Raw genomic sequence first — 15,636 nt, forward strand, 5'->3', positions numbered from 1 at the left:
GGGGATGAGTCACCTCCCATCGCAGAGGGTCTGAGCACCCCGAGTCGCTGCTGGCAGAGATGACAGGAACCCTTTGGCTGCCACGGCTCGGCTCTGCGCGGGGCTCGTGCCGCCTTCGCGCGCGGCCCCGCAGCGGGCGCCGGGCGGCTGTCCTGGCACCGGGCGTGCGGAGGTGCCACAAGAAGGGGAGGAGGCTCCAGGGGCTGCAAATGCTGTTCCACGCTGCTCAGCCGAGGGCTGCTCCGTTGGCTTGTACTGCTGTTCAGGGTGCTGCCTTTGGCTGCTTTTGAGCTATGAAACTGCAGCCAGCAGGAGCCGGTAGAGAAACATATTGACTGTGGACAGTCGTGTATCATAGCATGGAAAGTGAATCTCTCCCCTTCCTGGCTGCCATCCGCACGCACCCAGGTAGTCACGTCAGCAGCACTCCCCTCCGAAGGTCCCGGTGCCTCTCCACATGCTGCCTTCTTTCCACAAAGCTCAAAATGGTGCCACTCAGCGAGCAAAGAGGGCTGCTGTGCTTCAACAGGACACAAAGAGCACTGTGAGGCTGCCTTGCTCCTTACACAGAAGGCTGTGTCAGATCTGTCTCCATTTCCCCTATAAAAATACACGCATGTGCACAGCGTGGCTCGGCACTTGCAGGACAGAGGTTACTGCGTGTGTGTGTAGCAAAAGCAGCTCCCATGCAATTAGCTGCGGAAGGGCAGGGCTGGAGGTCTGCGTGCTGTGCCATTCATCTCGGCACACGCACGAGAAACGGTCGCGCTGCAGCTCCCACTGTGCTGCTAGGCACCCCAGGCAAATGCAGCAAGAGAAGCAACCAGACAAAAGAGAAAGAATGACACTGAACAAATCCTCTCGGTTTCCACCTGATTGTGTCTGAGAAAACCTGCACAAAGCCATAAAGCTGTGCTATATGCAGGGCACGGCTGGTAGCGCGGCGCACAGGTCGGGGCTGGGAGGGGAGGAGGATGACGACCTTTGTACCCAACACAGAGCAATTTTTCTTGAGGTTCCAGTGCAGGAACCACCTCAACTCCATTAAGCGTGTTGATTCCTTCCTTTTAATGCGTCTATGCCAGGTACTGACTCGGTCCTAGGAAGCCAGGCTAAGCCAGCGGTTTGTTAGGCTCTGTGCAGGGGTGAGGGCTCTGTTAGGCTGAGGATCTTCTTCCTACCCCTGTGATGGGCTTTGTTAGTCTGTGTACCAGTTGCTAGGATTTTTTTTTGTTTGTTTGTTTTGCATTTTGCCCAAATCATCTTCATTGATGAGAGCATCTGCTGCCATCTGTGCCTCCCCCGCGCTCCCCCTCGCAGAGCCTGTGCAGTGTGAGCTGCATCACCCGCGGCACGGATCCTGCACGGGGGTGCTCGGGCATGGGGAAGGAGAGGAAGGAAGGGACAGTTCCACCAATACCCCACTCACTACCATGAGCCAGGTACCTGCTATCTGCCGCGGCTGCACTAGCCTGGGACTGCTGCAAAGACAAGGTCCCAAGCAAGACCAGGAGCGAGCGGTACTCGGAAAGGAGGCAGTTCCTGCTCCAAGAAGGCAATAAATGATGAAAAAGAGAGTCAGAGAGGAAATATAGAGGCAAAGTGACCTCTGTAAGATCACCCAGGGCATCAGTGCACATCTGGGAAGACCAGCAAGGGCTCTGCCTCCGAGACACCATGTTTTGGACCATCTCAAACAGCATGCAGCACGACAGATGCCTTATGGATGTCATGACGCACGGGGGAGTGCAGCACTTGGGGAAAGAGCCAGAGTTTCGTTGGTGATTTAACTCTACCCGCAGAAGAGCAGGAACCAAATGCAAACGATGCTGCGATTTGCATACTCCTCTGATTGCAACTCAGGTATCCAGGGCGAAGGCTGCTCCAGCGCTGACTCACCACGCTTGGCTTTGACACAAAAACACAGGCTGTCGGCTCAGCCCCATCGCGGCAGCCCGAGGATGCCGGCACTGAGCTGGCACGGGGCTACCTGAGGGAGTCCCACCTTGCCCTATACAACACTGCTGGCCCCAAAGTGTGACAGACCGCAGGGGTGACACTTAGTGCTCTTGGAGCACGTGTGTATTAAACCCCAGCCATTTCACCCTGGCTGGGATTTGATCCGGTGCCTGCAAACTGGCTTGACAGCATTTGCAGCAGGAGCAGCATGGCCAAGGCCTGGGTCCCGGCGGGCGAGGGGGCAGAGCGGCCGGGCTGGGATTGTGTAACCAAGGGACCCATGGCCGGTGCAGAGGGGTGAACACAGCCCCACATCCCCCCGGCCTCGCGTGCGTCTCGCTGCAAGGAGCCTGGCCGCGTCCCCGCAGCCCCGTGGTTCGGTTTGCACCGCCGCTGCGGCTCCTTGCACGGGGGCCCTGGGTCATGCAGCGCGGCCGATGGGCTCGGAGTTGGGTATGGAGGGAAAAGTCTATCTCCTGCTTCTTCCTGGCGCCCAGATGCCTTGGAGATGGGCGGCGAAGCAGAGCGGCGCAGCTGCTGGGACACCCATGGAGCGGGATGAGGGGGCCCTCTACCTGTCTCCGGCAGTAGGGCTGTCGGGAGCGCGCTTCCCGCAGGGACAAAGAGCTGCTCGCCCTCGCTCACCAACGCGGGCCTCTATTATTATGTTTTTCCACCTAATGCGAGCTCTCCCTCACCACCCTAACAGACCCTACACACGGGAGACACCCGTCAGAGACGCACCATTTCTCTGCCGCATTCACCGCCGTGCCGTTAAACCCCGGCCGCCCAGGAGCGCGGTGGCACCACCAGCCCCTGATGCTCTCCAGCAAAAGCAGAAACCTAACCGAGTGTCCTGAAGGCAAAAACCCAACTGAGCCTCCTGAAGGCAGAAACCCAACCGCGCTTTATCGGAGAGCCCTGCTCCTGCCGCCAGGCCACAAGATGGCTGCGGTCTCACGGCCCCTCTGGGGCCAGCTTCCTTACTGGGCTTTTCTGTGCCCAGTGCAACAGGGGCTACATCCTCGCAGACAGAAAATAAATGGTGCAACTTGGTGATGGCTCTGCGGGTGAGTTTCAAGCAGCAGATGTGAGAAGGCAGAGAGGCTGCCGGAAACCAGCCCTGCGGTGGCACCGGCTATCAGCACCCGAAATTCCAGAACTTTCCTGAGCAATTAAAAAAGTAAAAAACAAAAAAGAACCGAACAGACAGCAGCAAAACAAAGTAGCGTTTAAAAGGCCTGCCTGTTATTGCCTTGTTCCCCTAAAACAAACAAAAATGCCTTACCTGCACGGATCTTGTGGATCTCTCTCCGGAGTCGTCTCCGTGGACGCAGCCCGTGATGGAGGATGGCGGCCCAAAGCCCCAGGCAGGGGCCACCCGTGGCTGACGCTGCCTCAGGGCGCTGCCGACATGCCCAGGGCTGGCTTTCTGCGCCCAGTGCCCATTTTGGCACTGGGGATGTTTCCCTAGGGGCGGCTGCCAGGGAGGTGCTGCCGTTTTGGAGGGCACTGCCGCCATTTTGCGGAGTGGCGCTGCCATTTTGGGGGGCACTGCCGCCATTTTGGGGGGGCACCACCATTTTGGGGGGGCACCACTGGTCACACCAGGTCCTTTCTCTCTCCTAGGACTCATGTGCAAGTCCAGAGAGGAGAGGATGATCTTAGGAATTACCCCCATAGCGTCAGATATCAGAGGTATCTTTATTGACCGTTTACACAAGTACAGTAGCAGTCGGCTTACAGAATTTACGCACGTTCTCCAGGAGGTGCCTAATTTCTCAGCCGTGCCAGGAGATCCCACAGAGACTCCTTCCTTCTTTTTCTATGGTCTGCTGTAACTCTTTGGGGCTTGTCTGGAGGCTTTGGGGTCCTCTAGTATGAACTTCTATAACATTCAGTTCTCCGGGGGGTCTAAGTTGTTGCAACCATTGGATGACGCTCAGCTGAGAACTGTATCAGAGAAGGAAAAGGAAAAATAAAACCATCCCCCTCGAAAAGAAGAAGGGAAAAAAAAGAGTATATTGGGAGCACACGTGTGATATGTTCTGTGGCAGCCCTGCTCGGGTGCCCAGGTTTCTCCCTCTCAGCAGCAGTCCCGGTGCCTTCCTCCTTCCCGCTCCGGATGAACGCGGAGGTTCGGGAGGTGCCGGCAGCCCCGGGGCCGGCAGGGCCCTGCTGCTCCCCGGCAGCAGCGCTCACTGCTCGTGCATCAAACCTTAGTGTCTGGGCCACGGTTTCTGCAGCTGCTCTTCCTCCTGCACCGCCGCAGCCACGTTTCCTGGCTGGGCATCTTGGCTCGAGTCACTTAGCTCTAGGTTTTGCACTCTACTGACACACAGTTTTGGTTTCTTTTTATTATGAAATAGATATTTTTCTCCCTGTATAAATGTACAAGTGAAACCCTTTCCTACAGTTCGCATACAGTTTAGGGGCAGAAAGGGTATGCTTCATCAGGCTGATAAAATCATTTAATTTTTAGTTATGTATTTACTTTTTTCTTTTTTTTTTCTCTTTTTTTTGCAATCAAGGTGTAGTTGTTGTTTTTGCGTCCTTGCTACAGGAAATAACTGCAGACACTTTCGGCATGGAGGCATTTTGGCAGCTGCCGCTGCTGGCCTCGCTCTAGTAGTCAGTGAGTGGGTATCGCAGGAAGATGAAGATAAGGATGATACAGAAGGTGGCAAGGGCCGAGCTGGTAATGTTAAAAAGCCGAGCTGTCTTGGCATCTTCAACTGCTCCATTTAAGTCATTGAGGAGTTTCTTATCCCGGACCTGGGACAAAAAATAAATAAATAAATAAACAATGTATATTGGGACAATTGGGAGATGTATAAAAATGCTTCAGCACACAGGTTTCAAATAACATTCACACAACCCAAGACAAGTGTATACCTTGAAAGGTGCCTGTATAGCAGATAGCAGCTGCTGCAGTTTTTGTGTTTTAATGCTCTGGGTTGCAGGTTCTCCCACTACAAAATACCTTGAGATTCATATCTTAGCTCTACTGTGGACTGAGGCTGTGAATCCAAGCACTGAAATGCATATGGACATGGAATATAACTTGAATATAACTCAAAGTCCAAGGATGCACAAGGGAACTAATCATTGCTGCTGTTAAGCTCTCTCTATACATGTGTCTTTTTGCTTCCCTAGAGTAAGCTGGGTGCTAGGGCATTCTTCCCACCGTGTTGTACCATCTGCGTTCTGGGCTAGAAATGCTGGGGTTTGGGTCAGCTGCTTGTAGAGCAGGAAATCTGGCCGTGGTTCTGGTGCAGATCTGTGCGCCTCTGACTGCAATGAGGGGCTGAGCGTGCGAAACCTGGCACTGGATCCTACTGCGGTCTGAGGGCTGCGCACAAGCCTCCAGCATATTAAATAGTGCTGGGTTAACGAGCTTCTTCAGCAAGTCTCCTGCAGCTCGAGCAGCGTCTCTGCCGCTGGCAGCTCTCAGTCCCAACAACACGGCCTCTGGTGCTCATCATCTTAGAGGCCGTGGCTTTCGTGGGCTGCGCTTGGGTAGCTCTGCAGATGAGGAATGATCTCGCTGGCTGTCCCCCGCCTCTGCCGGGCTGCCGGGGGGACAGAGGCTCCGCCAGGCAGCAGCTGCTCGGTGCTGTGGAGCACAGCAGTTTGGGAATACGCTGCGTCCCTTCCTGGCAGCCCTGCGTCCCTGTCCCCGAACCGCTCTTACACATGGCACCTCACTGCATCCTTGCGAGTGGCTGGAGCAAAGGGGATGCAGGATGAAAAGTCTTGTAGGTTTTAGCCCTCTTCTCTTTCTGGTTTCAGCGCAGGGGTTTGCCCGGGCTGGTGCCGCGCTGCCCATGCTCGGCGCTGTGGCTGGAAGGCGTCAGGCAGCAGCGGCTGCGTCTTCCTTGACAGCCGTGTTTGCTCCTGGGAGCGGGAGCACGTTAGCGCGCTCCCAGCTGAACGCTAGATGTCGATGGCAAGCTGTGAAGAGCCGCAGTCAGCGCTACACATACATACCCAGAGATATGAAAAGGTTTCTATTGACCAGGAGGCTTCCAAAAGCCTTCTGCAAGGGATTCAGGGCACATCTTCCCAGTGTTTTCTCTCTCCCTCCTGCAGCTCTTACCCACAGTGCTGTCCACTAAGCCTGGTGCTGCTTGCTGAGCGTGGGGAAGGGCAGGGAGTCCCTCAGACCTGCAGAGTCACTGGCCCGTGCCAGCTCGGTGAGCCCCGAAGGCCACCATGTGTTTCAGACCCTCCAGCAATGCCCCCTCCATCCTGAAAGCCACAGTCCTTTGTCACTACAGCGAGGACGCTGCTGCACAAACAGCCCCTGCTCTTCAGTAATCACGCACAGTGGGGAGGGAGGCCTCTGCGTGCACGCAGTGTGCAAGAGCCTGCTCGGACACTCACATCGGCAAGGACGGCAAGGAAAATCTGCCTCCTTCTCTGTGTTAAATCCCAGGGTGCCACCTTCTCCCCTCACGCTGAGAGTGTGCAGATAGGGCTGTGCTGGTGCCTGAAGCCCCAAAGGAGGGCTGGGGTGCTGCTGGGTTGAGCACTCAGTGATCCTGGCCCACACCAAGTGCTGCTCGAGCAAGCAGCCCTCAGGTTCGCAGCCAGCACTCGCGCTACCCCTATGCAAAGGGGCAGGCTGGGAAGCTGCTGGGAACTGCTCTCCATCTCTGCAGGGCTCTGAGCAAAGCCAGGTGCTGGGGGTGTCCTGCAGGTGCCCTGGCACTGCACGTCCTGCTCTTTCACCGTCTCAAGGGACCTGGCTCATTGTGCTGAGAGGGCACAGGAGGGAGCCCAGTCTCCCGTCCACCGCAGCAGGATTTCTCATGAACATATCAGTGAATGTGGCAGAGGCAGGGGGCTTTTTGGCCCCTCTGCAGCAGCAAGAGTATGTTCCCTCCTGTTTGATACAGAAAGGATGTCAGGGGGAGTCCAGGCTCGGCTGGCAGCGTCGTATTTACCCTGTGGTCGGCCTCCCACAGTGCCAGGCTGTGCTTGGCCTTGTGGCATGTTTGGCCGGTGCTTTCAGTGGTGAAGACCACTTTGGGGAAGGGGGCAAGGCTGGAGCCTGGGCACCCACGTGCCCTTCTGCGCCAGCTTTGGGTCTCACCTCTGAAATCATTCTTCAGATTTAGTGTCCTCCTGGGAACCCTGAGCACATGGGTGCTGGGCAGCTGGCACCTCCTTACCCAGCAAGGAGGAAAGAGAGAAATGGAGCCCTCTCCCTTTTCTTTAGTCTCTGCCCCAGCTCCAGTTCTTGTATTGTTGAGCATTTGAGAGACAGTCCTGGGAGGCTGATGTCTTCCCAGCTCTGCCTTCCCTCCCAGCTCAGTTTTTAGGCATCCTTTCTCTCCAAAGGTTGCTGCCTTGAGCACCCTCCTCACGGCCTCTCTGCCACTCTTGCCTTCTCCGCTTCACAGCTTCTCACAAACTTCTGTTTGTGCCCAGATAGTAACGCCGAGCAGGGGGTCCCTTCTCCCATCTTCCTCATTCCTCCACCTCACCCCTGGGCTCTTCTTAACCCTTAGCTCTGATGGGTCCTTGTTCTGCCAGCTGATCTTGGTCTCCAACCTCACGCCCTCTGTTTTTTTTTTTTTTTTTTTTTTTTTTTCTCCTCCTGTTTAACCAGCCTCCTTGGACTCCTTCCCCTCTGCCAAGAAGGACCCAACTGCTCCTTCTCCTGCCTCTCTGGACAGCCCCATCCTGCTGCTCCCACAGCCCCCCGTGGCACGCGGAGCTCTGTGGGGACCTTGTGGCTGAGGACGTGCCGTGGCCCATCACCTTTGGGCAGACGTAGGGCGAGCTTTGCCTTTGGTTTCCTCCAGCTCTGGGCTGACCCTCCTCTTCCCCTTGGCTCATCCCCACGAGTCTGCCCTGACTGCTTGGCCTGGGCCGTGGGGCCCCTCCACGCTGCCCCTGCCTGGCCGAGTGCCTCCCTGTGCTGCCCTTGGCCCCTTCATTTCCTCCCTCATGGTGTTCCCAGACCCACTGTGGCTCCAGCCGGCATCTTACACAAATCCACAGCTATGGCCATAAGCAGCTGCACTGCAGCCAAGCCTGCGCTCTCCCAACAAGAAGCAGGGCTCCTGCTATACACAAGCATAATGAGAAGACGTTTCTTCTTTCAAATCACTCGCAGTCTCCATCTCCTACTTGTCTCCAGCTCAGCCTCTGGCCTGGGCTTGCCTCCCCAGCGCACTCTCAGGTATCTCCCTTTAGCGTCCTGCTGCAACATCAAATTCAGTGTCTGTAGGAGGAGCTCTCCTAGGCAGCTGAGACACGTTCCTGCTCCTTCCCTGCTCTGTCCTTCCTAAGGAGATGCCCGTCTTCCTCATATCCCAGCCTCATCACTTCTCTCTTCGTGCTTCCGTGGCCACCGGCAGCTGTAATGTGCTGGCACCTGGCAGACAGGAGCCAGTCCCTGCAGGGCCCTGGGGAGACCTGGGGCGGCCTGCCCGTGTGCTGAGGAGCTGAGCCACGCGGGAAAGGTCACAAGGCTGGAAAAAAAGGGGAAAATCCCTGAATTCGGACCTGGTGTTTCCTTACACACATACTGTCTTTTTTCACTCTTGCTTCACTCCTCACCTTACCTAAAAAATATGTTAGGATTTAGGCCAGAGACCTCTACCTTTCCTCGCTCCAAGGTAGTGCTGATCACTTCCCCACTCGCTGCTCCCTGTGGCTCTTCCAGTGGGGTGTTTCTCTCTACTTCACCTATTTGTCTGCCTTTCAGTCCCACTGCATACCTGCATTTATCCACCACCTGAAAGTCTCCTTCCTTTTCCCCGCGAGCTCCTCGGCCTCTTCCCAAGGCCTCTCCTCCCTTGGCTGCCTCTGCAGCAGCCTCTCCTGTCTCTGCTTTCTGGCCTTGGCCCCTCTGGTTTGAGGAGCAGGGCTGCGTGGGTACCAAGTGCTGTGTCAGCTTCCCCAAGGAGACAAATGGTTTGTTGATAACGAGTCTAATGAGGCTGTATTTAAGGCAGCCTGGCTTTTAGTATTCAGCCCACAGCTGGTTCGATGGCTGCTTTGGGAAGAGGCTGGTGCAGCTATAAACCCATTTCCACACAGTGCTTTGCTTCCCTCTCCGTAAGGAGCTTTTGCCTCTGGAGGGATCCTTGGGTTTATTTGCTGCAGAAATCAGTTAGGGCTCTCTAGCCCGTCTGACTTCTTCGTGCCTGGTGCTTGGACTGTGTCATGCAGCTGGGAAGCAGCTTTTGCCCCTTGGTTTCACTTACCTCTGTAAACAGCTGCCTCTTCCCCCAAAGTAGCACTGCCTCCCTGCTCCTGTGTCTTAAAAGCCACTTACATATTTGTGCCAGGCTGTTCCCGCTCGCGAGAGAGGCTCAACAAGCGGCGAGCGAGGAAGCCAAGCACAAGTGCCCAAAGCTATGCGATAGCGACTGCTCACTGAGCAAGGACTCGGGTTTCTGGAGACCTGCCAGGCTCCTGCTAGCCATCCTGCTTCCCCCTTCCCCTCTGCTTTGAGGGGCCACCAAAACTGCTCTAATAAAGCAAGGAAAAAAGTGCTGTCGTGTGTCCGAGCTCTCTCTGCAGCCACGCAGCTCCTTCCAGCTTCCTGTGATGCACCAGGAAAAGGGGGGACGGGTGCGAATGCGGCAGGGAAGGGTGAGTTCTGCTTGCTGGTTGGGCTTGAAAAGGCAGTGGGGCTCCTTGCCGCCTTGATCTCTATACATTCAAAATTAGGCTTCCACAGTATGACTTGCCTCAGATCCCAGCTCCTCTGATCTACTGCCTCACAGCGTAATTGGTGCCGAGAAAGATTTGGCTTTCCCCAGTGCTCCCCCGAGACAGACCTGCTAATGACTGAGGCAAGATCTCCTACACCAAGCGCCGATGCATCATTCATGACTGCTTAGAAGGGGGAAAGAGGCAGGGAAGTGAGCGCGAGAACACAAAGCCACAAAATTCAGCTCGGATCAAAACCTCCCCCAAACCTGTCTGTTGGAGCAATCCTACTATTTGTATCCAGTTTGTATGAATGCCAGTGTAGGATTTCTGCCTTCCCTAGTGCTGCTGCTTGTCTCTGCACTTGCAGTTACGTGCAAGCACTTTGCTTGCGCTCTGTAGGGCTGACCTTGAGAAGCCCGGGAGGCTGCAAATAACCCCCGGAGGGATCCGGGAGCTGGTGCAACTCCGTTGCAGGCCGGAAGGCTGAGGAATTGGCCGCTGTGGGTGCGAGGGACTGCCAGGTGAGCCCTCATGTCACCGCTCGGAGCAGCTGGCGGCTTGGCCTCTGCTTGCCTTGGGGTCATAAGCTTTGCACTCGCTTGACTTCATATGTTTCCTTGAATAACAGCCCAAATTTTTCAGTGCTGGTGCTATCATATTTCTTTAGCACATTTCTGTAAATCGTGATCACTGTGGAACAGCAACTCATGCATTTCCGTGCAAAAACTAGGAATCTGCAGCTCACTGCCGTCTCAGGACAAGTGGACAAGCAAGCACAGAGCTAACTATTTTCACAGCTATGGCTGAAACCAAGGAAAGTGGGCATGGAGAATGAGGCTTTTTTAATGTAATATCACAGTGGACTCAGAAGTCTTGGTTCGGCACAGTAGCTAAGGACACATCTGAATTTCAGTGTGTGTTATGCTGTTGAAGTTGGTGGGGATATTAGGGTGTGCTGAGGTGCATAATGAAGCACCTCACTGACTTAGGGCATGATTTATCTACTGCTTTATTAACAGAATGAATTTGGCAATAGCAGGTGCTGTTTTTCTGTGGTGTCTGATAATGAAAACAATAATTCTTGTGGCTTCTAAATGTTTAAGTTGTTTAAAGGAAATGCAATAACCGTAATCTGGGGACCTCGTGCTATCAGTGCATTGATTATGATTCAGCTGGGAAATCTGCTGCTCCAGCCAAGAGCTCTGCCTCCAAAGGACAAACCTCCCTGCCGGGTCCTAGAATGAGCCCTGCGGGGTTAAGTGCTGCTGCTCTCCTGTCCCTCCCCACCAGACCTTCCTTGGGCTCTGCAGAGCACAGGGTCCCTAGCAGGGCTGGAACGTAAATATCTGCCGCTGGATTATCCTTAAAAGCAATTGCAGGGAAACAAGGAAAGTCATTTTAAAGGGACACATATCCCCGATGCATTCTTTACTTCTGCTCTCTTTCAGCGTCTGGGAAAACCTTTCTGACTGTAGAAGGGACCACAACGCTAGTGCTGGGTAGGAAAGACCCTCCCTGACATCTGATGGTGGCTTCCACAGGCACGTGCACCGGAGCACTCTGCCTGGGCTAGTGTAGAAGTCTCCGCTGCAGCTGTAAGGGAAGCTCCTGACCTTCCCAACGTCCCACAAGCCTTTCCCAGAGCAAACCTGCTTCCCCCACAGCAGCCCCGTTTGCTTCCAGCAGCCTGAGGGCTGTCTCTGGCACTCCCTGTCCCTCCTGCCGCTTGCCAGCCCTGCCTGGCGGCTCTGAGGGACATTTTGTTTGTGCTTCTCCCTGTGCTATGGAGCCCCGAGAGCAGAGCACGGCTGCTGCCATCGCTCCAGCACCGCTTGGTTCAGCTCGGCTCCGCCAGCCTCTGCGCTGCACGTGGGCCACCACCGCAGCCCATCAATTACTGCTCCTGCCACCCAAATCGCAATGCTGCCTTTTGACAGCCGTCTTCTCTTCTCCCTTCCCTCATTCCAAGCTAGTCTGCCCTGGTAAATTCCCTGTCTGCCAGTTCTTTTTTTTTTTTTTTTTTTTTTTCCACACTGGAGTTTATGCACTTTAGACATTTGCAAACTGAGCCCATGCATCTGCCCCTATGATAAGGCTCAGCTCCTGGCTTCCTTAAGTGTTGAAGGGGTGCTCACTGCCTTGTCCTCCTCCTCACATCAAAGACAGCAAAGGACGAAGCCTTTAGAAGACTTCTAGGAAATCAGCCCTGTTTGTCCTGTCCCCTTATGATGGGTTAATCTAATTCTTAGGCTGTCCTGCCCATGCCACCAGCTGCAGTCAAGGATCCACTTCTACAGAAATATCTCTCACGTTCCAATGACATGAGATCTTTCCTCATCCCACCATGGCTGTGACTGCCTCAGAAAGGCTCGGGTTGTTAAGGCAAAGTCAAACTAGCAGAGATGTGAAAAAGACTCAGGATTCCCTCTTCTCCAATGTACCTACCCCAAAGAACTGGGGATGTGGAGGGAATCCTCCCTCTCGCACAGTTCAGCTGCTGCTTGCTGGCTTTGCCCTTGGCTCAGCCTGCTTGTGCTGAGCACCAGCAGGATTTAAGGTATTTGGTGCCTCTTCCAGACAGCCCTGGGCTGAGCTGCATGGATGGCAGCTGAGCGTCCAGCTCCTGTCTCGCAGAAGGGGAAACCAAGGCACATGGTCCTGCGGCGTGTCACCCAGCGTGGGGCTGGGAGAGCCTGCTGGCTGGCGCGGGTGCCTGGCCCTCTGCTTTCCTGCCCCAGCCCCTGCTGGGGGGTTCAGGGCTCAGAGGCCGCTCCTCGCAGCGCTCGGGCACTGGCAGCGCTGCGAGTTGGACGAGGTTAATTGATCTGTTTGTGTGATGAAGGGTGGCCGTGCGGCGGCCTTGCTCTGAGCATCGCCTGCCACAGCAGATCAGCGGGATCGGTGTCCCTCGGCCTCCCTGGCACAACTGGGGCCACCCAGGAGCCCTGCGACTTGTTACGTATCTGTTTAGTTAATTTTTACGCGGAAAAGAAGGCTGGGGAAGCCGCTTTCCCGACAGATGCTGGGGACCCGCGTGTTGGCCAAGTGCTCCAGCAGCCAAATCCTGCAGGCCTGGCAGGCCGCTCTGCCCCTGCAGCTGCAGGGAGCAGCGGCGGCGCCACTTGGCACAGCCGCTCCGTGACTCCGGAGATAGGGTTACCCCCAGGAAGGGCCAAGCAAGCGGAGCCGCACGCCGCAGTGCTGACTGCAGGGAATTAGACCCCGTCCTCGTTTCCAGGGTAAGCAGTTGCTGTGCGCTGCAACAAGCGTCCTGTGCAGCCCTGCTCTCCCTGAGGCTCATTCCCTCTGTGGGCTGTATCCGCACTGGCCCCCTCGACACATCTACTTTCCTTCCTGAGGCACGATGAGGTGCACAGCCCTCTGCACTGTGTTCCACCTCCTTGGCTACCGGGCTTGTTCCCACCGTGCTGGCAGGTCCCAAGGACTTTCCTGGTGATTTACGGGGCTCAGGGGAGGGCTGCCCACAAACTCCTCTGATGCTTTCATAAGAGAAAGGGCAAGCAGCAAATCGTGAGGAGTGCCGTGCCTTCGCAGCCTCTTCCCCCTGCAACTTGCCAGGTGCTGGGGACTCTGTCCAGCTGCTTCTTGTTCCTCTTGGCTGCAAATACAATGCTGCCGGCCCCAAACCTATAGGATCTCCCTGTCCCCGAGGAAGGGACAGGGCACTAGTGCCTCCACGCATGGCATGAGCAGAGCCCAACCCATGCTGCCTGTGCACCCCATCATGGTGGCACCCAGCAGCCCTCGAGGACAGCAGAACAAGTCCAGGTACGTCCTTCCTACACCCAGCAACATTCCCAGCTCCGAAACACTCCTCGACTCTCCCAAACGCTCTCCCCCGTGGCTGCAGACTGGTGCTTTTCCACTCGCTACGGCGGCAGAGAGCCGCTTCACACCGACAACCCCGAAACACTCGCCCCGTGCCGTGCCGCGCAGCCAGGACTTACTTTCAGCGAGTAGGCCAAAGCGATGAAGCCAAGGCAGCAGAAGTTGAGGTAGACAAAGTTGAAGATGGACCACAGATAGTAATCGTTCACCTCGGTGGTGTCTGGGTAGATCTCGATCACCGTGGTGGGGTTGGTCATCGTCTTCTTCTCTACCAGGTGCTTGCAGGGCACGGGCGGCCGCAGGCTGTCCCCCTTGCAGCTGCTGCTCTCCATGAGGTATCCGGCGGCGGCGGCGGGCGCCAGCGCGGGCGAAGGGGGCCGCAGGGCGGGCGGCTTGGCGATGCAGGCGAAGCAGCCCTGCGGGGGGCCGCGCGCCGCGCGGGGCGCCCAGGCCGCCGCCGCCAGCGGGCACGGCGGGCCCGGCGGCGGCTCCTGCGCCCGCTCCGTGGCGCCGGCCGCGGGCTCACCGGGCGCCGCGCCGGCAAAGTAGAAGCCCCTGTGGAAAACGGGGATGGGGAGGAGGAGGGCGGGAGGAAAAGCAAGGAGGGGTGGAAAGGGAAGGGGAGAGAGAGGGTCGGGGAGGTGGAGGAGAGCGTGGGCAGCAGAGTGAGGCGGTGGGCAGAGGAAGGAGGGAGGAGAGCAGGGCAGGGGGAGAGAGCAGCGTTACATGCTGGCCCAGCAAGCAGCCCTGCCGGCGCCCGGAGCCCCTAGCGTCGCGGCTCGCTCTGCCGGCCCTGCTGTGCCCGCTCGCGCGCTGCCCGCGCTGCCCGTGCCCGAGCCCTGCGCTCCGAGCCCTGCGCGCCCGCAGCCCAAGCCCTGCGCTCCGAGCCCTGCGCTCCGAGCCTTGCGTGCCCGCAGCCCGGCAGTAACCTCTGGGGCTGCTCCCTGCCTTGGCATTGCGCGCACAGCCGCACCAGCATGGAGGAAGGAGTCTGTGCTCGCGCCTCGCCAGAGGGGAAAAGGGGTGAGGAGGGGGGAGGAATTAAGAAGGGGGATAAAAATAAAAAGAAAAAAAGAAAAGCACAAAGAAACACTTGGGGAGGACTGTGGGGTCTGCAAAGAGAGTTCCCGAGCAGTCGTGCCGCCCTCCCCCTCCGCCCGCAGCCCTCTCCGCCTGCCCGTCCATCTGTCCTGCAGGGCCTCCTGCTTTCTGTCCCATCCCGGGATCGAAGCGGGTTGCCGGGGGCTGCTGTTGTGCTGTTGATTGGTACGGCGGAGCGGAGCTCATCTCCTGGTGCAGCAGAGCAGCCCAGATCCTCTCGATCGCTCTCTCCTCTTTTTTTTTTTCTTTTTTTGCTGAGTCCTCAGTCATCTCTGTGATATTCCTGATGCAACTGCGTTCCCGATTCCTCTTGCCTGCCAGTCGCTTTTTCTTTTTCCCCCGTTTCGGAGATTATCGTGGCCCGAGTGGAGGAGGAAGAGGACAGGGGACGTGGGGAGGGGATGAGGATGGAGGATGGGGGTGTGTGGTAAGAGGCTGCCTCCCTCTCCTCCCTCCCTTTCCCCGGGCGGTTAGGAGAGACGAGTCCACCTCATGCTGCCTGTCCGTTCGTCCATCCGTCTCCTCAGCAGGCATTAGGAGAGCAGAGCGCGACACTCACAAGGAGGGATGCGGGGAGCCGCTGCATATCCGGCTCAGCACTGCCTCCGGCTCCGCTTTCTTAACGTTGGAGTTGATGGAGGAGGGGAGGGCGGGGGCGGGGGTGTGTGGACAGGACCGAGGTGCCAAGGACGGCGGTTCGGGGGCTGGCCAGCCAGCCCGCAGCCCCCCCAAACCCGCTCTTTGCCTCTCTGTGTGGCAGAGCTGCCGCACGTCTGAGCCCCGGTGCCCTTGTCCTGATGCCCACCTGCCTCTCCCCGGCATGGGGACAAGCCCTCCTTCTTCAGCCGCGCTGGGGGCAGCCCTCTGGAGCAGCCCTCCTCCTGGGCACGCTCCTGGTGCCGCGGGGCATCGTCCGAGCAGGTTTCCACGCTGGCCGCGGGGGAGCCTCAGTCCCGCGCTCTAACCCCCTGCACGGTGGGCGCCGTTGAGTCTCGCTCAGCCGGGGCGGCCTGGAGGAGGACCCAAAGCACGGCTCGAAGGGTGGCGTGA

The 15,636-nt window shown here is 57.1% G+C and overlaps 1 protein-coding gene across 1 annotated transcript; it reads right to left on the bottom strand.

Annotated features, from left to right (window-relative positions):
- Positions 1 to 3,644: 3,644 nt before the first annotated feature.
- IFITM10 (interferon induced transmembrane protein 10) lies at positions 3,645 to 15,408 on the bottom strand. Its single transcript, XM_026036773.1, has 3 exons — positions 15,146 to 15,408; positions 13,605 to 14,040; positions 3,645 to 4,734 (listed from the first exon to the last, which is right to left on the bottom strand). Exons 1-3 carry the CDS (start codon positions 15,406 to 15,408, stop codon positions 4,585 to 4,587), a joined length of 849 nt encoding a protein of 282 aa, XP_025892558.1. The 3' UTR covers positions 3,645 to 4,584.
- Between the last annotated feature and the right edge of the window lie 228 nt (positions 15,409 to 15,636).

This window comes from Nothoprocta perdicaria, unplaced genomic scaffold (genome assembly GCF_003342845.1).
Source record: "Nothoprocta perdicaria isolate Ctin4 unplaced genomic scaffold, notPer1 scaffold_186, whole genome shotgun sequence".
Classification (NCBI taxonomy): Eukaryota; Metazoa; Chordata; class Aves; order Tinamiformes; family Tinamidae; genus Nothoprocta; species Nothoprocta perdicaria.

What these genes read in the sequence shown, in the direction of transcription:
- IFITM10 (XM_026036773.1), bottom strand. Translation starts at nt 15,408, where the DNA reads ATGCCGGGGAGAGGCAGGTGGGCATCAGGACAAGGGCACCGGGGCTCA. An exon ending in GGCTCCCCGCATCCCTCCTT is followed by an intron (nt 14,041 to 15,145) that starts GTGAGTGTCGCG and finishes CGTTTTCCACAG; the next exon opens with GGGCTTCTACTTTGCCGGCG. An exon ending in CTTTGGCCTACTCGCTGAAA is followed by an intron (nt 4,735 to 13,604) that starts GTAAGTCCTGGC and finishes TTTTTGTCCCAG; the next exon opens with GTCCGGGATAAGAAACTCCT.